Source organism: Oncorhynchus keta, chromosome 19, assembly GCF_023373465.1.
Source record: "Oncorhynchus keta strain PuntledgeMale-10-30-2019 chromosome 19, Oket_V2, whole genome shotgun sequence".
Lineage (NCBI taxonomy): Eukaryota > Metazoa > Chordata > Actinopteri > Salmoniformes > Salmonidae > Oncorhynchus > Oncorhynchus keta.
Window position 1 is genome coordinate 76,595,080 of NC_068439.1, and position 22,519 is coordinate 76,617,598.

The 22,519-nt window shown below is 42.5% G+C and overlaps 2 protein-coding genes across 4 annotated transcripts; both read right to left on the reverse strand.

Annotated features, from left to right (window-relative positions):
* Nucleotides 1–4,441: 4,441 nt before the first annotated feature.
* On the reverse strand, nucleotides 4,442–14,760 carry LOC118371462 (eukaryotic translation initiation factor 5-like). Of its 3 annotated transcripts, none has more exons than XM_035756900.1 (12): nucleotides 14,677–14,760; nucleotides 14,206–14,399; nucleotides 11,974–12,253; nucleotides 11,058–11,139; nucleotides 10,175–10,347; nucleotides 8,166–8,277; nucleotides 7,378–7,493; nucleotides 6,450–6,611; nucleotides 5,766–5,927; nucleotides 5,438–5,602; nucleotides 5,076–5,213; nucleotides 4,442–4,784 (listed from the first exon to the last, which is right to left on the reverse strand). In XM_035756900.1, the coding sequence occupies exons 3-12, from the start codon at nucleotides 12,043–12,045 to the stop codon at nucleotides 4,686–4,688; spliced, it is 1,281 nt and encodes a 426-aa protein (XP_035612793.1). In that variant the 5' UTR covers nucleotides 12,046–12,253; nucleotides 14,206–14,399; nucleotides 14,677–14,760; the 3' UTR covers nucleotides 4,442–4,685. The 3 variants fall into 3 exon arrangements, with proteins under 3 accessions (XP_035612793.1, XP_035612791.1, XP_035612792.1); XM_035756898.1 differs by having other exon boundaries at nucleotides 14,169–14,399; XM_035756899.1 differs by having other exon boundaries at nucleotides 14,169–14,399; nucleotides 14,648–14,723.
* Nucleotides 14,761–17,214: 2,454 nt separating this feature from the next.
* Nucleotides 17,215–19,630, reverse strand: LOC118371461 (tripartite motif-containing protein 16-like). Its single transcript, XM_035756897.2, has one exon. The coding sequence runs from the start codon at nucleotides 19,614–19,616 to the stop codon at nucleotides 18,009–18,011; it is 1,608 nt and encodes a 535-aa protein (XP_035612790.1). The 5' UTR covers nucleotides 19,617–19,630; the 3' UTR covers nucleotides 17,215–18,008.
* Nucleotides 19,631–22,519: the final 2,889 nt, after the last annotated feature.

Here is a 22,519-nt window from a genome sequence, read left to right on the forward strand (position 1 = left end):
ACATTTATTGAAAGCCCTTTTTTAAGATTCCTATACTCCTTAGCATCTGCTGTACAGGGAGACTCAATGGGAATATGACATCCATCTATACAGTCAATGACTCCAGGGAAGCTCCCATATTTATAGAACTCAACCTTGTAGTTGGCTTGGGCAGCAGCATCAAGGAACTTGATGTACACTGAACACAAACATAAAACGCAACATGTAAAGCGTTAAAAGATCCCAAAAATATTCCATATGCACAAAAAGCTTATTTCTCTCAATTTTTTGGGGCACAAATTTGTTTAAATCCCCGTAAGTGAGAATTTCTCATTTGCCAAGATAATCCACCCACAGGTGTGGAATATTAAGAAGCTAATTAAACAGCATGATCATTATACAGGTCCACCTGGTGCTGCGGACAATAAAAGCCACTAAAATATGCAGATTTATCACACAACACAATGCCGCTGATGTCTCAAGTTGAGGGAGCGTACATTCCTGCCGACTGTCCATCCAACATTCTATAAATCAACGTTCTATAAATCCAACGTTCTATAAATCCAACGTTCTATAAATCAACGTTCTATAAATCCAACGTTCTATAAATCCAACGTTCTATAAATCAACGTTCTATAAATCCAACGTTCTATAAATCCAACGTTCTATAACTACAACGTTCTATAAATCCAACGTTCTATAACTACAACGTATGCACCACACCGAACACACTGCAACTGCCTCAGCAACGCAATGCTGCAAGGAAAACACAGGGTTCCATTGGAAATGAATGTACTTCTGGTGTTTCAAAATGCAATGACGCTGTTGGTGTGATAGAAGCGTCAGGGTTGTTGTCCTGTTTGAAGGTGAAACTTCTCCCCAGTCTGAGGTCCAGAGCGCTCTGGATCTCGCTGTACTCTGCTCCGTACATCTTTGCCTCGATCCAGACAAGTCTCAGAGTCCCTGCCACTAAAAAAAAAATGCCCACAGCATGATGCTGCCACCACCATGCTTCAACGTAGGGATGGTGCCAGGTTTCCTCCAGACATGACACTTTGCATTCAGGCCAAAGAGTTCAACCTTGATTTCATTAGACCATGGTCTTGTTTCTCATGGTCTGAGAGTCTTTAGGTGCCTTTTGGCAAACTCATAGTGGCTACCGTCTGGCCACTACCATACAGGCCTGATTGGTGGAATTCTGCAGAGATGGTTGTCCTTCTGGAAGGTTCTCCCATCTCCACAGAGGAACTGTAGAGCTCTGTCAGAGTGACCATGGGGTTCTTGGTCATCGCCCTGACCAAGGCCTTTCTCCCCCGATTGCTCAATTTTGCCTGAGCGCCCAGCTCTACAGTCATGGCCAAAAGTTGAGAATGACACAAATATTAATTTTTCACAAAGTCTGCTGCCGCCGTTTGTATGATGACAATTAGCATTTTTCCAGAATGTTATGAACAGTGATCAGATGAATTGCAATTAATTGCAAATGCAAATGAACTGAATCCCCCAAAAACATTTCCACTGCATTTCAGCCCTGCCACAAAAGGACCAGCTGACATCATGTCAGCAATTCTCATTAACACAGGTGTGAGTGTTGACGAGGACAAGGCTGGAGATCACTCTGTCATGCTGATTGAGTTCGAATAACAGACTGGAAGCTTCAAAAGGAGGGTGGTTCTTAGAATCATTGTTCTTCCTCTGTCAACCTTTGTTACCTACAAGGAAACACATGCCGTCATCATTGCTTTGCACAAAAAGGGCTTCACAGGCAAGGATGTTGCTACCAGTAAGATTGTACCTAAATCAAACATTTATTGGATCATCAAGAACTTCAAGGAGAGCGGTTCAATTGTTGTGAAGAAGGCTTGGGGTAAAGTCCTTTTCTCTGATGCATCCCCTTTCCGATTGTTTGTGGCATCTGGAAGCTTTTCCGGAGAAGACAAGGTGAGCGCTACCATCAGCCCTGTGTCATGCCAACAGTGAAGCATCCTGAGACCATTCATGTGTGGGGTTGCTTCTCAACCAAGGGAGTGGGCTCGCTCACAATTTTTCCTAAGAACACAGCCATGAATAAAGAATGGTACCAACACATCCTCCGAGAGCAACTTCTCCCAACCATCCAGGAAGAGTTTGGTGACAAACAATGCCTTTTCCAGAATGATGGAGCACCTTGCCATAAGGCAAAAGTGAAAGCTAAGTGGCTCAGGGAACAAAACATCTATATTTTGGGTCCATGGCCAGGAAACTCCCCAGACCTTAAACCCATTGAGAATTTGTGGTCAATCCTCAAGAGGCGGGTGGCAAACAAAACCCCACAAATTCTGACAAACTCCAAGCATTGATTATGCAAGAATGGGCTGCCATCAGTCAGGATGTGGCCCAGAAGTTAATTGACAGCATGCCAGGGCGGCTTGCAGAGGTCTTGAAAAAGAAGGGTCAACACTGCAAATATTGACTCTTTGCATCAACTTCATGTAATTGTAGATAAAAGCCTTTGACACTTATGAAATGCTCGTAATTATACTTCAGTATTCCATTGTAACATCTGACAAAAAAATATTTAAAGACACTGAGGTAGCAGACTTTGTGAAAATTAATATTTGTGTCATTGTCAAAACTTTTGGCCACAACTGTAGAAAGTCTTGGTGGTTCTAAACTTCCTCTATTTAAGAATGATGAGGTCACGGTGTTCTTGGGGACCTTCAATGTTGCAGAAATGTTTTGCTTTCCTTCCCCAGATCTGTGCCTCGACACAATTCTGTCTCAAAGCTCTACGGACAATTCCTGCTTGTTTTTTTCTCTGACATGCACTGTCAACTGTGAGACCTTATATAGACAGGTGTGTGCCTTTCCAAATCATGTCCAAGCAATTGAATTTACCACAGGTGGACTCCAATCAAGTTGTAGGAACATCTCAAGGATGATCAATGGAAACAGGATGCACCCTGAGCTCAATTTCAAGTATCATAGCAAAGGGTGTGAATATTTATGTAAATAAGGTGTTTGTTTTTAAATTTAAAAAACATTTCCAAAAACCTCTTCATTTTGTCATTATGGGGTATTGTGTGTAGATTGCAGAGAAAATTGTTAAATTTCATCAATTTTAGAATAAGGATTTAACATAACATGTGGAAAATGTCAAGGGGTCAGAATATTTTCCGGTCGCTGTGTCTGCAGACATGTTTCTGTATGAAAATGCACTGCCCCATGTCACAACGCTCTGTTCACAAATCCTGGAAGCTGAAAACGTCCGTTTCTTTCCATGGCCTGCATACTCACCACATATCACCAGTTGAGGATGTTTGGGACGCTCAGGATTGACTTGTACGACAGCATGTTCCAGTTCCTGCCAATACCCAGCAACCTCGTCGTGTGGGACATTACAGAGCCTGATCTACTCTGTGAAGGTGGTGTTGCGCTGCATGCGCCAAACCGTAGACGCACCAGAAGATCAGAAAACCAGTCACACCCCTACCTTAAGGTATCTGTGACCAACAGACCCAGATCTGTATTACCAGTCAATTGACTGATGTCCTTATATGGACTAACTCAGTAAAATCCTTGAACTTTTTTTGTTCAGGTTAACTCTCAGTACACATACAGCATTGCAGACTATTTATTATGCAGTCGGCTCAAACACAAATTTCCTGTTTCACCAAGTTTCCAGATGACAAAAACTTCAAGGTGATCAGTACATGTAGGGAAGGGCCATCCGCTAAGAGTCAGATGAAAACCTTGGCTCGAGAAAAACAATTGTCAGCTCCATTTTCTTCATAGTCACAGAAATTGATTTAATAAAAAAATAATCTGTGGGTTGCTAGTGTCTGGTCTTGGTGGTTCTCTTTGGTCATCATTGAAATAGTCCAGGTTATTAAATTTGTCCATTGTCACGGTCAACATCCATTAATCTAGTTAAACCAGTCTTTGGCCAGGTTTGATTTAAAAACGTCACTTCTAGATTATCATCTTCACTTTAAAAATGTAGACTAGGGCAAATCCAAGAACATTTTAAACCATGTCTGAGAAATTCCATTTCAGTAAAAAATAAAAGTGCAATTTAGTCTAGGATTAATCTGTGTCCATGAAACCTCCCCTTGGAGCCTAGTGCCAAATGGACACCAAGTATTTTCACATGCAGTTAAAGTTGTAAAATGTCCTACTGTTATTTGGTCATTTATGTTCCATTGTCATTCTCACATTGCCTAAGAATATCCAAGACGGGTTAAGGACTTCACAGCTCAAGATCATAACCTGAACTGTAAACTACAGTAGCAGCCATTTTACGCCACTATGCCCATACTCATCATAATTGGTGTGATAACTACAGGCTTTGAAGAGGAAATGGCACCAGCCAAATTCATGGTCAGCTTTGGTCCTAAATTCAGTACGCCAATACCGGATCTCCCCTTGGAACCATGGGGGGAAAAAAACGGAAACTGTTTAACTTCAGAAACGACAATCTATATGCAGCAAACATTCTTTAATTGATTGGAGAGGCAAAATACACAGAAAACAAATGCAGTGCATTTAGTGCTGTAGTATAAACCACAAAATACTCTCCACCCATATAGAAACATCACTCCATCTAGCGATCTTGATAAAACAGGCGCAAAGTAAATAGATTCATCTGGTAAAGCTGGAAGGTAAGTGGGGGGGGAGCATGCAAAATTGATGTTCCAAAAACTGGTCGGTGGAGTCTTGTTTTGTTTCTAGATGGCGTCGATGTCAAGGTCGTCCTCTTCCTCAGCGGGCTTCTCTGGTGTCACAGTCTCCACTTTCAGCTCGCGGGCAGAGGACGAGTAGACCACCTGGGAAAGCGAAGTGGGGGGGGTTGAGGAAAATGTTAATTGGGTGAAATCGAGACACTCATTTCTCACCAGGATGCACAATAAACAGAATGGTTTGATATAAACGTATTGAGTAGAAAAGACAGGCGCTCTGCCATGCAGAGTTGGGCATCATGTCAGCTCTACACCCATCTGAATAGATCCATAGACAGGGATCATTTGCATTTCAATGCCGTAACACCAAACCTACGTCTTTGTGTATGACAGGAATGACAGTCTTCAGGTAAATCAGCTGTAGCAATAAGTCATTACCTCCACGTTATCATCTTCCTCCTCATCCGCGCCGCTGCCCTCGCTCTCCTCTTCCGCCTCCTTAAGCCACTTGACGAAGGGCGCAGCCTTGGCGTGGATCTCTTTGGCCAGCTCTTTGGACACATACTTCTTGGACACCTGAGACACACAGGGTTGATGTGTTAAGAGGTAGCATGTGAGATGACTTGTAAGTCTCTAGTGTAGATTACCGGCTTTAAAAATCTCTGTTTAATATGTCAAATATCTTGGATGAGACGCGTCTAACAAAATACATTCTCTCAAATGACACCGACCTAGATGAATAACAAAATGTTCCATTCTATTATCTCAGTTAACCCTGATGGTCATCCTATAGTAGTTACCTTTTCAGCCCAGGCCAGGATGACATCCTCCTCGAGCAGGTCGGCGTCGTACAGGTCTTTGAGGACGATGGGCACGCGGGGCAGAAGCTGGGCCTGGTGCAGTTTCACCAGACACTCAAAGCCGCCCAGGAGGTACTTCTGGGCCTTCTTGTTGTTGTGGGTAAACTGGACACCAGAGAAGAGATTGAGCAAAAATCTACTGCCACAATCATTTTTGTTGAGGTTATGCCAAACAATTAGTGTGACAGAACTGACCAGTTTGAGTTACGGCACAGAGCTAAGAGACGAAGGAGCCAGAACGGACACAGTAAAGCGAAGTGGGACTCACTCTGAGGAAGTGTCGTTTGTACTTCTTGATCTGGTCACGGATGTTCTCGTCCATCAGCAGCTCTGTCAGGATCAGCGGAGCCGTGTCCTTCACGTCCAGACGCTCCGCCTCCGCCAGGATCTCTTTATCCGAGGAGTCGACGGCACCATCCTCCTTCTTTTGCTGTGGAGGGAGTGACAAGAGGTGAGAGCCACCCAGAGACATCAAACAGTTACGAGGACCACTTCATTTTTTAAATTCATTCTTATACAACTGATAAGAGTCAAATGTATTTTTAAATCAACAGAGACCTGTCCCAAAGGCAGTAACAATGGTGCATTTGCACTCTGCTTAGTGCATGTTTATTTCACAGACAAAACAACCATAATACCTGGATGTAGCAAACAGTCTCTGGGATGAGAATAGTCTCGAGTTTATAGGCGGAACACAAGACTTGGATGAGCGAGGCACCCCGTCACCTCCGTAACACTCATAAGGTCACTACTGTGACCACAGTAAATAGAATTGGTACGACACGAGCAGAGGCAAATCTGAACTACAGCAGTGGGGGGTTGTTTCCATGCAAGGCCCGGGATCTTCAAATATGCAAGCGAGCAATAAGCAAGGCAGAGCGTGTTGAGTTGACAGGGCCCCAGGTAAAACAGAAATGGGGTTGTTTCTGGACAGGGTCCTCCTGAGTCTGACCTTGACAAAGTTGTAGAAGAGGTTGACCCTCTCTTCCAGGGGTTTCTCCAGGTCCTCGCTGAGGGTCAGGTTCTTAGCATGCGCGCTGATCTCCTCCATCCGGCGCTGCTGGGCCTCCTCTGTCGTCTCTTCCCCCCAGTCCTGGTCATCATCGTCACCGTCCTACAGCAAATCCATCACATTTCATGTATACAGTGCTTTTGAAAATAAGACAGTCAGCGCTACACAGTGGAAACTGTTCCCATGAGGCTGTACGCTACAGAGAAACAAGGAGAGAATGGAGACGGGTTGCATTTAATTCCAGAAAGCTGTCCATTCAATACCCTTCATGGATCGAAGACAACTAGACAAGAAAGAAAAAGCTCTACCTAGACCCTAGAAAAACCGCTCTGCCTAGACCCTGGAAACCAGCTCTGCCTAGACCCTGGAAACCAGCTCTGCCTAGACCCTGGAAACCAGCTCTGCCTAGACCCTGGAAACCAGCTCTGCCTAGACCCTGGAAACCAGCTCTGCCTAGACCCTGGAAACCAGCTCTGCCTAGACCCTAGAAAACAGCTCTGCCTAGACCCTGGAAACCAGCTCTGCCTAGACCCTGGAAAACAGCTCTGCCTAGACCCTAGAAAACAGCTCTGCCTAGACCCTAGAAAACAGCTCTGCCTAGACCCTAGAAAACAGCTCTGCCTAGACCCTAGAAAACAGCTCTGCCTAGACCCTAGAAAACAGCTCTGCCTAGACCCTAGAAAACAGCTCTGCCTAGACCCTAGAAAACAGCTCTGCCTAGATTCTGCTTTCACCTATCCAGTTCTATCAGAAGTGTGAAGGATGATACTGAAACTTCTCCAAGTCAAGGTAGATCAAGCACCCCTCAGGTTTCTGCCGATACTTGAGGTCTGGCTGGCCACTGAGGCGATGAAGTGCTGGTACTCACCACAGCATCAGGGGCGTCTATGTCGTTGTGGTTGGAGGCTTCTCCATCACTGGAGCCGTTCTCCTTGTCCTTCTTCTTGCTCTTCTTCTCCTTCTTCTTGACAGACCCAGTGTCCTCTATTTGCAGAGAGAGAGGTGGTAAGTCAGGACAGACAACTTATAATTTCTCGATGCCTTGTGTTTCTGACATTTACCCGACTGGAGAATGGTTCTTTAGTGTAATAAATTCAACAAACATACAGCCTTGGATGACTTGAGACAGTGCCAAGAAGTGCTGTGAAAACAGGTGCCACAGCAGACACTGCCCTCTGAGGATACTGCAATGCTCACTGCTGCTCATCTTTGACTCATGACAATGACTCATGTAAAAATAAAAATAAAAAGGTACATTGTAAGATTTCAGCAGCAAAATTCCACCCAACATGACTCATCTAGGTGCCTTAAGTTTCTTGTGACCCATCAGACAAACTAATCCTGTGCCTAGTAGCAAAACAATAGCTGTGTTCACAAGTGCTTTAAAAAAAAAATGAAGGCCATAGCATGTCTGGCATTGTTTTTAAACCAAGACCACATTGAACAAGCCTCAGCCTGAACAACCCTGTACAGTACATTTGGAAATTTCCAGATTTTCAGAAAACAAATTAAATTAATGGAATTTCCAGAATGGCAATGCTGGGAGAGTATGCATGTCTGACAAAGCAGTGCTCCTGAAAGCGCTAAAAAAGAATGAATATTTTCCCCAAAGAGTCGTAGCTTCCGTCAGACAGCATTGGAACACGTCTGGCTCACCTGGTGGGTTCCTGAGGATGAACGTGCAGAGCTTGTGTCGCGTGTCCAGCATACCCCTGTAGCCGCAGGCCTTGCAGGAGTTCCCGATGGTTTGTTTCTTGGCGTTGATGTGCTGAAGGACAGAGAAAGAATACAATCTTCAGTATGGTCTTATTAGTACTCAAGTCTCATATCCTAAGCGGGAGCCAAAGCAACAATTAGCGAAAATATAAATAAAAAAAAGCCAATCTTTTTAAGTTGGGCAGCAAAAAAATATGCAGATGTGTGCATAGCGTACGCAGGATGGCCAGTTTGAGAAGCTAATTGTGTTCTTGCTGTTAACACCTTTATGACCCAATATTCTGGTTAACATCATCCCTGAAAAAGAATGGTGCTCAAGTACCATTGCTCTATGGGCCAGCTGCACAGACCTAGATCAAGCATGGCCTGGGACAACAACAAAAAAAAGGTCTATGCAACCACCCCAAAATATACCAAGATTTTTTGGGGGGACTTGATAATTGAGCAGACAGCTAACGACATTGTTCTAGACAGTGTAATACAGTATGACGTCTCGGTCGGCAAAAACTGTCCTCTACTATAGTGCTTGAGGGCAAGGCCTACTGTAGAAAACCAATGAATAATGCAAGCGGTTCGTTCCTGTTCTTAGAATAGACTGCATTCACTCCATTCCAAAGGGACGCGACCAGTCTGTGACAGGCGTATGAATAAGCCCAGTGTGGCCAGGAAAGATGTGCACGGATCCTGTGTCAGTTCATGATTGGTTTAGGCGGATGGAGACTTCGCTAGTAACATTCTCAACATCTGAACCTAATCGAGCATCTGATGCAAGATTTTAGTTCTCGGTTTTCGAGATGAATCAAAGTTCATCTGACCTATTCTATACATTGCCATTGGGAATGTTTCAGGCCCTGATGAACAAGCACCTTGCCACCTCCACAGCCACGTAAGGTGTCAGCAGGCCCCAGACTGACTGCAGCATCCTGAGCCCCACGGAGAGATCATGCGACACCTCCAGGAAGTGCCTGGATCGCTGCAGTGCAGGGGAGTAGGGGACGGAAAAACACACCGCCACTTTGGGGAAACACTGATTTTCTATCAAATTAGGGTCATCCATTGACCAGAATAGCTTGTCTAATTCTGTGCTAATCCTCTGAGGACAACTTAAAACATATTATAGGAGATATGCATCTATCAAAGAGCAGGTTTAGAACCTGACAATTCGGTATCAATACATTGGATTTCTAGTCAGCTCTGACATAAGAACCCCTGCCAACTAAACAGTGTCAGCCAGCCACAGTTAACCTCTGAAAGCTGTGGAATGAGTCACTGTGCACATTCCTTCCGGTCATCTGTAACAGCACTGGAGTTCTCTCGGGAAAGCATCCGTGCAGCGACTCGTGATGCAGGCCCTGCTTAGACATGCCCCTCTGCAGAACAGATCCCCCATGGCTGCGCAGACCGGTGACAGTGCTGACCTAATTACAATAGAAACCCATCCTGTCAGCAAAAACGCAACAGAGGGGTGTGGTGGGACCATCGAGTTCCCCCCTCCCTCCCTGTTGGGACAACACAACACAGAGGGGTGTGGTGGGACCATCGAGTTCCCCCCTCCCTCCCTGTTGGGATAACACAACACAACACAGAGGGGTGTGGTGGGACCATCGAGTTCCCCCTCCCTCCCTGTTGGGACAACACAACACAGAGGTTACCAAGTCCAGCAGAAAGGGCTGTTTGGATGACGAAGAAAAAAAGCAAATACCAAAAAGGAAGCTCCAGCATGTCACACTGCACCTGCAAAACAGTGGATTTGGTATCTAAAAGGAAGGGGGCCCGGTCAGTTCTGGTTGGATCTAGGAAAAGAGTACCGCCAAAAGCTAAAATGGAGTGATAGTGAAGTGCGTGCCCCCCCCCCCCTTCCTTCATTCGAAGGCAGAGGGTGGGTCAGTTTCAATGAGGTCTTTTCCAGGATCTGACAAATGCGAGGAAAAGCTTTCCGGACTATTTACCAGGTCAGTTTCGGGATTGTCACATTCGGGACACAGCACAAACTTGCGGATGAATCCGTCCAGCATGTCCTGCAGCTTGTTCGCTTCGTGCGACCCATTGACGATGAAGCGGTCGTTCTTGGCGTCAAACTGGGTCTGGGCACCCAACTCACAACCAAAGAACTTGGTGGGATCTGGATAAGGAGAACAATAACTAAAATGTCAGTTTACTTTGTCCAAATATGATCAGATTAAAGCTTTACCTTCCTCATAGGTTGGAGAGCTTGCCTTAATGTATTTTGTGCTGACGTTCATAGCCTCACTCTTTCCTACAGATGAAAGGGGTTCCAACATATTGCCATGTTAAAATGAGTCCACATCCCACAACATCAGTTGTGTAGATTGGCCACATCCCACAATCCAAAATGAATGGAAAAGATAAGCAGCATTTAACTTCCAGATTTGCTGTGCTCATCTTTTCCATTCATTTTGTGTTGATGCATAGGCCTATAGCCCGATCTACCACACACCATATTGTGGGACCTGGACTCATCTTGATGTCAAGACTATATCCAAAAAACATCCAATAAACTTTAAATGGAGTGCGATGTCCCCTTTTAACCTATCGTTAGATGACTGGGCACAATGTAGGGAACAGAGAGAGGCATTTACAAGTACTAAAAACTATTCCAAACTATTCACAACCTTGTGAAATAGATGTCAATCTAGTCGGTCAGACCATTGCCCAAAAGGCTGGGGTGTGTTCAGCAGGACAATGTTGTGGAACATTCAGATAGAAAATGGCCTGTTATAAACAAACATGGCATTTCTACATGCAAAGTTGGACAACATTTGGCTACTGAAGGTGTCCCTTGGAACGGAGGTGGTGGGGGGGTATACTTACAGGTGGGAGGCCTATTCAGAGACTTGGCAACGTCAGTCATGTTGACTATAACAGTCTTTATACCATTCCCCTTGCCTTCCACCTGGAGGATGAGACACGAGAAACAACATTTGTTTAAGACATTTTTTTATTTGACCTTTATTTAACTAGGCAAGTCAGTTAAGAACAAATTCTTATTTTCAATGGCGGCCTAAGAACAGTAGGTTTACTGCCTTGTTCAGGGGCAGAACGACAGAATTTTACATTATCAGCTCAGGGATTTGATCTCGCAACTTTTCAGTTACTAGATCCAACGCTCTAACCACTAGGCTACCTGCCGCCCCTTCCAACTGGATCACATTCTGACAGCGTAAAATCCCTTTCAATCAAGATGCTCCTCACGTGTGAGGGGACATTTACATAAATAAAAAGGTTACATTTACAAAATGTTAACTAAGCAAGTCAGTTAAGAACAAATTCTTATTAACAATGACGGCCTAAACTGGCCAAACCCAGACAACGCTGGGCCAATTAAGCGTCGCCCTATGGGACTCCCAATCATGGCCGAATGTGATGCAGCCTGAAATGCTGTCTTTCAGAGGAAATCTCCTTCTGTGACTTAAGAACAAGTTAACCTGATGTTAAGCTATGTGTGGCCTTGTTCTCTTGCCTCGAGCACTGAAATGGATTGGTTAGGTTTCTATCATATTGATTTCCTTTATTTCATTGCGGGGAAACATGGGAATGAAGCCTTGACTATTTGGACATCCCTAGGACACTGGACTAGTTGTGCTCTGGTCACTGACCAAACCCTCATGGGAACAACTAAACTGTTCCAAGGTAGACATTTCCCCTAACCACAGGTCTGGAATCAGATCCTGACCTCCAAACCATTAGGGATGACAGTGACTCCAGTCAACTATGACTCCATACTCACCTTGGCGATTATACGGGGCATCTTGTATCGGTAGAACTGATCCAACACGCTGCGGTTGACGTTGACGGACATGATGGCTGGCCGCAGGCTGTATCAGTATGATAGAAAGATCTTGGACTGCAAATTTTTGGTATCCTCTGTCTGGCGAAGATGGGATGACATAAACGACTGGAAGAAGGTTCGGGCTCGGACATGAAAAAGGTCTTGCCAATGAGGCTGCAAGCTCCGCGCTTGTAGGTTAAGTTCACCCCACACAGGTTCCAACAGCTGCGCAACAGCTCTGAGAAGGGGGGAGACATCACAGCAAAGAATGAATGTTAATATAAAGTATGAATGTACCCTGCTATCTTGTGAGACCGGTACAAGTCATGTTTCCCTATTGGCTTCCCACCCTTGCCCCATGGTCACTTATCTGTGGTAAACACCTGCCAAAAGGCGTACCCTCAACTGTATGTTTTTGCGCGATATTCCAAATGACTATTGCAATAATATTTTTTATATATATGAGCATTTAGGTCCGCTTGTTTCCATGTCTTTTTGGTCTCGTCTCCTCTGCGCCTTCCCATTTACACCAGAGATCTGTATATAATGACGAGATGCTTATGTCTCCGCCCTAACAATTGGAGTCATTGTCCCAAAGACAAGCGACAATAGAAACACATTGGGGCTTATTTAGGACAGACTTCAGCGAGTGAAACCTCTTGCGCCTCATCTTCTTCCACACACAAACTCACAATAAAAATATATCACTTCTACCTCCCTATTTGCATGAGGTTTTGGTCCAACAGACAAAAATATAAAGATTTGTCAAAATGGACACATTTTACTGTAAAAGAGAAGTTAACCTTCCTTCTGACAATACTCTTATTGTGTCTCAACTCGTCAATTAGCACACAGAGCAGACGCTACAAAATTGAACATTGATTCTGGAAAATGCTCAGTTTGTCACACCTGGCATTGCGGTACCACATACTACTAGCAGCATTTTAACCCAAGACCATTGTGCTAGCTGTCTAGTCAGTGATTTATAAAAGATGTCCAATAAGCATAAAAAAAAACAAGGAACTGGCGGCACCTTCTTCTGAGAAAGGTAGGCCACTTGATTTCAACATCTGAACAAAGTGAAGAGGCTGTTCAAACAGTTGGAGACAGGAGGGTGCGTTTACAACAATTCCACAGTTCTTCCTTGTCAGCTTGCAAATAGATCCAACTTGAAATATAAAAGATTAGCTGGCTACTCGCTAGCATGTAGGCTTGTGGTGAGAGTGTTTTGAGACCCATGCTCATAACGCACAATACAAGAAGTTATTCATTAGTTCTGGTTAAATTAACAAAAATAGGCATTTTAATAGAAAGACTTGAATGCCAGATCTGTTTTTTGCCATCAGTTTACACTTTGGACAAAATTATTAAATTAATGAGTCCTGTGGAAGGCTTATATTTATCCTTGGTATAATTTCACAAGCCCTGAATTCATTACATTATTGCTAACTGTTTGTAATTAAGTTTAATAGTATAACGCTTATTTAGAGAAATAAATACATTGTGAATAGCCCTGAAGAGTGAAAAGAAAAAAAAGAAGAGTAGATCTCCAGGCCATATCGCCCGCCGTAGGTTATATCTCATCATTTTGGATAGTACTGAAGTAGCCATTACTTTTTTTTGTTTTTACGTGAAAAGTACGAATATATCTTATTTTTCGAATCTTCTTCCAAAAAAACAACCACAATGTACAAATTAATTTGGAGAGGCATAACTGGCCTACAAACAGTAGTATCATATGGTTAGCTATGCCATTGTAGCTTGCCAACACTAACCATAGGAAAATGCACACATCTATTACTCAAACATATGGCATATGAATCATATAACATACGTGCACTACAGTGGGTTTCAATATAAACCTAACACGTCAATTCCACCATTGGTACGAAAAGATAATGTTAGCTATATTGGCAATTTTATCACTATTAAATCATGGCACATGTAATAGGCAATAATGGGGTTTGAGAAGCAAACCAGGCCTCGGTTGAGCAATGTGCTGCAGAGTGCGTCATTCAGAGGAACAGTACGCGAGGGGAGGAAGACGCCATCTTGGTCCACCTAGGAGGCGCATTCACCGTAAGAACATGCTGTAAATAAATGCAGCACGAAATGCCACACAGTAATTAAAGTATAATTGAGTTTAAAAATACCTTTCCCATCCGTCGCTCCTGTCGTCCGGGTACTCACCGTTTTCGCAAAACAAAGACATAAACACACCGCTGGTCGCCCAGAGACGCAATAAAGTGTTGTGTGGATGAGCAGTAACGTTAGGGTTGTGGAGACCAAGCGGCACTGCAACAGTGCCGAAAGAGCAGTCCGACCTTACGGTGTGGGGTACTAGAGCCCGCAGAGAAAACTCGAGACGCCCAAAAATGGGGTATCTGGAATAAACCAAAAAGGGACACTCAAATCAGTACAAAATGACAGGTGTCAGCTTATAGTAATAACTAGTTAAGATTAGCCAATGACTATAACATATGGAAGCCACAGAAACGTTAACTAACCTAGTTATAGTTGGCCAATTTTTTTTTTATACAAGTTGATCTGCTCTGTTACCCTTGAATATTTGCTGAATAATTAACATAAAAAAATATATATATATTTTTTAAAGGTCATCTAGCTTAGTCACCATTGCTCTTCAAACTTGCTTCGACTCACCTCCAGAACGTTCTCAGTCGGTTCTTGCAACGCCACTGTAATGTAGCTGTCAACGTAGCTGTCAATCTACACCAGCTCCGTCACTACTTACGCCCATTTTGTACGACGTCACTTAAAATGGCAACTTCTTACTCGTTTATTTTGGTGCCAATCATTGTTGGCTGAGACGCAATCTCACGAGCTCGCTACAGTAAAATTGATGGGGAAAAAAATATGAATGAAAAATGAGGACACTTGTTCAATTGGATGAGATCCCTACATTTTGAGGACAGGTTCATTTATATTATGCGGTGGCTTTTCTGTCTCCGGAAAATATCAGTTCTTATTAAGTGTAAAATGTGGATTCCAACAGGCTTTACATATAATGTCAGGTGTCCTTTACCTTAAAAACGTCAAAATATGCACACCAAAAAGGAATTTTATGCATTTTAAACACTTTTTTGTCACTGGATGTAGGCGTTTTTGCCATGTCCCCAGGTGTAATTTATCAAATCAAATCAAATGTATTTATATAGCCCTTCGTACAGCAGCTGATATCTCAAAGTGCTGTACAGAAAGCCTGCCTAAAACCCCAAACAGCAAGCAATGCAGGTGTAGAAGCACGGTGGCTAGGAAAAACTCCCTAGAAAGGCCAAAACCTAGGAAGAAACCTAGAGAGGAACCAGGCTATGTGGGGTGGCCAGTCCTCTTCTGGCTGTGCCGGGTGGAGATTATAACAGAACGTATCTTTCATAAATAACGTTTTTTTCCCTCATCATTATTGTGTTTATTATTTTTATTTCAGATTTTCTGTGTGTCCTTGATATCCCTTTCCACCCTGTTGGCTTGTTGTAATTCTCCATTTAAGAAAACAACCCCTTGTGGCAATGACAGCACATTCAGGAAGTGTCATAATGTCTTTGGTGGGAAAGCTAGGGTGCAAAGCTCAATACAAATGAACTCTCAGTTGTATCTATTTGTCATGTTGTTAGTCTGTATGTCCCACTCATAAATGTCCATCCTGTTAGGCAAAAAAATAATAATAATCTAGATGTTAAAATATGTTTGATAGAGAAGTTTAAATCCTGTTCCAGTGTTCACTGTTTTACGAGGTCAGTCTTGCTCACTCACATAGCTATGGCTAATTTATGCTCAAAATGTCCACCATGTTAGGTTCATGCACCTAACAAATTGGAAAATGCACCAAAAATGTGTTTATAGTGCCTGAGCTCAACCAATTATGTTTTTCTGAAAATCAAGCATGTCATTTTTCTGATAGAATACTAAAAAAAGACAGTATCATTCATTCCTACACCTAAGAGTTTTAGCTTCGATACACCTACGAGTTTTTAGCTTCGATACACCTAAGAGTTTTTAGCTTCGATACACCTAAGAGTTTTTAGCTTCGATACACCTAAGAGTTTTTACACTGTTTTTACATTGTGCTGGACTCTGTAAAAAAAAGAAACACTGTAAAAACTCTCTTGATTGCTTTGAAGCTAGGAGAGAGCATGCACATGTTAAAGTATAACATATGAGAGAGTGCTTACGCGGTGGCTCAGTTACTTTTTTAAAACTGTATGTAAACTGCAATACATCTCTTTGTGGTGGCACGTATAATGGTCAGTCGGCCTGGGCAGAGAGGGCTGCATACAGGCCGAAGTCTCTGGACGTGTTTTCAGCCACTGTAGTAAAAAACAAAAACAGCTCTAGCAGTGTGTGAGGCCAGGGGACAGATTGCTAAAGCATGTGGAATGCTGGTCTGAATAGAGTGGGCCACTGGCAACCTTTCTGGATTACCTGTGGAATTATTGTTGGGGGTGGAGAGTGGTGGCTGAGTTGTTGTTGACCACTGAAATCTGGGGCAACCGAGTTCAACAGTGAGCGAAGCATTTAACCCTTACTGACCACCAAAATTAAGATTATAGCCTCCCTCATGTGTAGTGTATATAAGAATAATATGCTATGCTTCATAGATACTATTCATCTTACTTCCTTTTCAGGGTACAGTATACCCACAGGCACAGTCCACACCACAGCTTTGTTGACAGGACCTGGTTCACTTTGAAAATATTACTGAGTGTGGTGCTCAGTTATGCCATTGTGCACTTTAACAAAAAAATATTGCCTGTTCAACAACATGTTGGCGGAATCGAACACTCCACCAAGTCAAGCATCCACACCGCGCCATCATGTGAGCTTAATTTAAATTTCAAACTGTTCCACAATCCACAGTGGTTGGGTTCAGCAACTTCACTAAAAAGCAAACTGGGGCCATTCATTTGATTGCATGCTGCTGCTGGCTCTATGGAAAAAAAAGCTGACTTGACTACTTTTAAAACCTGCCAGACGTACGTTCATCTACTCTATGCCAATCAGATCCTCCCTTCAGGGTTGGAATTGGTGTGACCTCAGTTTAACCTTTCACCTCACCTCATGTCAGAAATAGACTTGCAACCCAAAATGGAAACTCAAGAGTGTGAAGGCAAAGCGACACTCAAAAGATGAACAGATAGGACAATCAAATGAGATTTCAATTAACTTGACAAAATCAAACTGTGAATAGTAATAAACACGTTTTATTTGGCTAATGGATTGAAAACAATGAAGAAAGTCACTCTTTCCAATTGATAGCTATATAGGTACATGTCAAATCTGTCTGATTTACAAGAATACATTTGTCAGGCCACACCCCTATGCAAATTAATTGGTTCGTAATGGCCACATTCGAGCTAAAAATCTTATATTTATCTACTCCTTGGACTATATATGCTGTATGCTATTGTCTACCATCTACAACAACAACATCTTCTTTCACTAAAATGAAAAATACTTTTACTAACATAGCCTACATAGATTTTACTTATATTAAAGAAAAGAAATCAGACCTATTCATACTAGGCTATTATTAAACTGCTTCAGTTTCTGTTCATCTTCAATTCTACATCTAACACACCTCCTACTTCCATAACAAATATTTGTTGACGGCTGAAGCAAGCACACACATTTTCTTTAGGACATTTAACCTTTCTAGTTGTAAAGTATATATTTTTTCAGATCATGTAGGATCTTAATTTGATCCCTCTGTTGCAGGATAACTTTCCTGCAATGGAGGGAATTTAACTTGCAGTTTAAAAAGGCTTCTGAAGTTTGAAATTTCCACTTTGAAATTTCAGACTTGATTTTCCCTTACGAAAAATTGATCAACCCCGAACAAAAATCTCCATTATTTAATCTCCATAAAAATTATCATTTCCTGTTGCTGGAGTTTTTTTTCTTCCTTGTGTAGCAAACTGGGCTCAAATTAAGATCCTACATCTGTATGCAATTACTGTAATCATGTCTACATATAGTCATATCAAAGTTCCTTTCTGTGTCAATGAAAGTATCTTAACAGATGGTCCAAAACCAAAATGGATCCCATGCTGAAATCCAAGCCCAGGATAGAGGGGCTGAGTGAATTTGGTCTGGACTCTGTGGAGGAGGATCATTGTATCAGAGACGTTGTAAAAGGACAGAGTCCCTGCCTTGTGGTCTAGGTACACTCCTACTCTGGAGGAGTAGGGGACACGTATGGCAGTCTTTTTATCATTGTGGTAGAAAGAACAGCCCGAGTGAGAGCAGATTAAACACCAGGATTGATCATTCTGTCCAAACAAACACTCCTCTCTGCATTTCCTGCTGATGCCTTTATATGAGACAGCTATATAAACCCCAAACCCTCTCCACTCAACCTCCCAGTAGCAGGCTCCAGACAGACCCTTGCTACATAGGACCTGTGGGTGTGAGGTAAATCTGTCTGGATGGTCAGGATAGGACTGGAACCTAGAACTCCATGTCACCTTTCTGTTCCCCTCAGATAGACACAGACGGTTATGTACTGTGTTGGGATCCAATGTAAGGTGATCCAGTCCAGGTACCTTGGTCATTTCCTTCTTAAATACATCTTCTAGTTGCTTTTTCAGCCCAGAGAGTAATGTCTTTACACCCTCAAAGGAGATGCTTTGGTTGACGGTGATGATCTCAGATCCAGGAGGGTCAGAGAGAGACTGGAAACTCTGGAGGAAATGGATATGATCCTCTGTGTTTGAGAGCTGCTCCAACTCAGCGTCTCTCCTCCTCAACTCAGCGACCTCCTGCTTCAATTGCTCCAGGAGTTCTTCAGCCAGAATCACTTCCATCTTCTCCTGGGCTCTGATCAACTCCTTCACCTTAGAGCAACTTCGTTCAATGGAGCGCATCAGCTCAGTAAATATTCTCTCAGTGTCCTCTATCGCTGCCTGAACAGAGAACTTGAGTGACTTCATAGACTGTCTCACCTCCTGCATCTCCTTCTCTCTCTTCTGGATTCTCTGCTGGGATTTCTGCCTTTTGTTCTCCAACTGCCTTTGTTTCTCAGTCCTTTCTGCTGCAACTGAGACTGTATCGTGGCCTTTATGTTCATCTAATAAACACTGATAACAGATAAACTGCTGATGGGTGCGGCAGTAAACCTCTAACAGTTTGTCATGACGAGAGCAGATCTTCTCTTGTAGTTGTGTGGAGGCTTTGATCAGCTTGTGCTTCTTGAAAGCAGGAGATTCATGGTGAGGCTGGAGGTGAGTCTCACAGTAAGAGGCCAGACACCCCAGACAGGACATGACGGCTTTGAGTTTTCTCCCAGTGCAGAAGTCACACTCCACATCTCCAGATCCAGCATAATAGTGAACTGGAGAAGCAACTTCAAGTCTTTCCTTCAGTTTTTCCACTAATTCAGCCAGCAGAGTGTTTTTCCTCAGAACTGGTCGAGGAAAAAAGCTTTCCTTGCACAGTGGGCAGCTGTAGACACCCTTCTGATTATCCTGATCCCAGTAACCTTTCATACAGCCCATGCAGTAGCTGTGCCCACAGGGAATTGTCACTGGATCCTTCTGTGTATCCAGACAAATCGAACAACTGATGGAGTCCATAGCTTCTGCCATTTTGCCGCACTCACTTCCTGGTTCTGTGTGTGAGCATGTGCACTCTGAACCTCTAGAGGGTGTGGTGTTGGATAGAGGCCAAGAAGAGATTAGCTCTGATGATTGGAGAGACAAAATTCCACACCCCTTATAATACATTCAAAATGTCTTCTTCTTATCTCTGGTAACAGAATAAATGTTTTATTATTTTAAGCAAATACAGTACATCTTAGTTAGGGTGCTGAGTCAAGGCCTCAGACCTAAGTCAACTAATGTGCCAGGTATGTAAGCTACTTTTGTAAGGGATCTCGTCCTCCTCTTCTGAGGAGGAGAAGCGAGAAGGATCGGAGGACCAAAACGCAGCGTGGTAAGTGTCCATAATGTTTATTTTAAAACATAAACTGAACACTACGAAATACAAAACAATAAACGTGAAATGAACGAAACAGTCCCGTGTGGTCGACAAACACTGACACGGAAGACAAACACCCACAACTCTAAAGTGAAACCCAGGCTACCTAAGTATGATTCTCAATCAGGGACAACAATTGACAGCTGCCTCTGATTGAGAACCATACAAGGCCGAACTCAAAACCAACATAGAAAAACAAACAGACTGCCCACCCCAACTCATACTAAAACAAAGACAAAAACAAACAGACTGCCCACCCCAACTCATACTAAAACAAAGACAAAAACAAAGGAACTAAGGTCAGAACGTGACAACTTTTCAGCTGACTTGGGGATTCAGCTGAGGCCTAGAACTTAGGGAATGATTTGTACCAAATACAATGCTCTTAGTTTTAGAGATGTTTAGGACCAGTTTATTACTCGCCACCCATTCCAAAACAGACAGCAATTCTTCAGGGTTTCAGCGACTTCATTAGCTGTGGTTGCTGATACGTATATGGTTAAATCATCAGCGTACATGTACACACAGGCTTTGTTTAATGCCAGTGGCAGGTCATGGGTAAAAATAGAAGAGCGTATTTATTTGTATACATAAAAGCCCCGAAAACAATTTGATGACATTCGGATGTTATAACATTATAATCGATAGACATTTTTATCATAGTTTCAATCAATTCCAAAAGAACAACAAAAAATACCGTACTATAACAGCCCAAATAACATTATGCAAATGGGTTTAGTTATTGGTCAACATGGCATGTTCACAATAGAATTGAAGGCTATTTGTAGAATAATTTTACAAGAAATCAAAATGATTACACTCAAAATATAAGCCTACTCTTTTTCAAATTATAACCACTAGGGGGAGCAGAGTTTAAAATATGAAATGTATGAATGTGTCTCGGAATGATCTGTTCACTGAGAACCTTTAAACAAAGCAATGTAAATTAAATTATAATTTGACATTTCTTTTTCATATAGTCATTTTCTATACATATCTGTCACAATCCATCATCAGCTGTTGCTAAATCCTTCTATCAAGAGAAAGCCTTTAATGAACATTTAGCGAAATACTAATTTGACATGTTGTTAGGGTTAGTCTGGAAATGCTTGAGCTGAGGTAATGGAAATGTCAGCATTGCTGTACAAAATCACATAAATAATCCTGCCAGTCCTTTCTCCTCTATAAGCAATCATCACAGTCATAAGAATGCATTTCCCTCAACATCATCAACTTCAAGAACACATTTCCTTTCACACAATATGTTCATCCCCCAGAGTCTCATCTGAAAAATCATTCTGTTGAGTGAGTTCTCTTTATGGGGCTATTGTCATTTCTATTTCCTAGTTTTGATTAAATCAAATAAGTAGACAAATACGTTTTATCCCCAGAATTTACCAACAACTTCACAGAGGAAGAAGATTTCTTCTATTGGTCTGTACTATGTTTCCCATCATTCTAATGGTAGGTATTGTATTGAAATGTTGTGATACAAAGTCACTAATGTAATTTTGGCTTGATCATTATCAAGGTTTCCCAAACTCAGTCCTGGGGCTCCACCTGGGTGCAGTTTTGTTTTTTCCCTAGCAGTACACAGCTGATTCAAATAATCAAAGCTTGATGATGAGTTATTTGAATCAGCTGTGTAGTGCTAGGGCAAAAAACAAAATGGGAGCCACAGGTCAGAGTTTAGGAAACCCCACCCTCTTCCTGAGGTGTGGCACGGTGAGAACAGATCATTGGCACCTGTTTGGAAATGTTGGTCTCATGTTAATCTACTGTTGGATTATGATCTAATGGTAATCAGTCACGTTGGAGGGAGAAATTCATATAATTGTAAAGGTCTGGGGGGGGGGGGTTAAACCAGACTGACTCTCAACCCTAGCAAAATGTTTATGAAATGTAGTTTCAATTTGATTACAGCTTCGTCTGATTTTTTTTCTAGAACACTCATGACATGTTATGACATTGGCTCCATAACCAAGGAGCATCCTTCATTGATTTTGATGGGTTTCATCATTCTACAGTAGTTGTCCTCAACCCATAAAAAAAGAAAAAGAATACAAGCATTTTAAGTAAGAATACAAAATAAAATACGTTAGGCCGATTTCCCACACAGATGCATTCTAGTCCTGGACTAAACATTATTCTGAAAGCAGAATCTCCATTAAACATGTTTTCTAGGCCTAATCTGTGTCTGAGGAAACTGGCCCTTTTTTGTCTGATCTGATAATACAAGCTAGTTATCTCAAAGCAACACTTCTCTCCGCACCCCTGTGCCATAATCAAATATAATCAAATCAAATAAAACGTCATTAAAGAGCAGCAGTAATATAACAATAGCGAGATATATATATACAGGGCGCTACCGGTACAGGGTCAATGTGCGGGGGCACCGGTTAGTTGAGGTAATATGTACATGTAGGTAGAGTTATTAAAGTGACTATGCATAGATGACAACAACAGAGTGTAGCAGTGGTGTAAAAGGGGGAGGGGGGGGGCAATGCAAATA

What these genes read in the sequence shown, in the direction of transcription:
- LOC118371461 (XM_035756897.2), bottom strand. Translation starts at nt 19,616, where the DNA reads ATGGCAGAAGCTATGGACTCCATCAGTTGTTCGATTTGTCTGGATACA.
- LOC118371462 (XM_035756900.1), bottom strand. Translation starts at nt 12,045, where the DNA reads ATGTCCGTCAACGTCAACCGCAGCGTGTTGGATCAGTTCTACCGATAC. An exon ending in TAGACGCCCCTGATGCTGTG is followed by an intron (nt 6,612 to 7,377) that starts GTGAGTACCAGC and finishes GATTTGCTGTAG; the next exon opens with GACGGTGACGATGATGACCA. An exon ending in AGGAAGATGATAACGTGGAG is followed by an intron (nt 4,785 to 5,075) that starts GTAATGACTTAT and finishes TCGCTTTCCCAG; the next exon opens with GTGGTCTACTCGTCCTCTGC.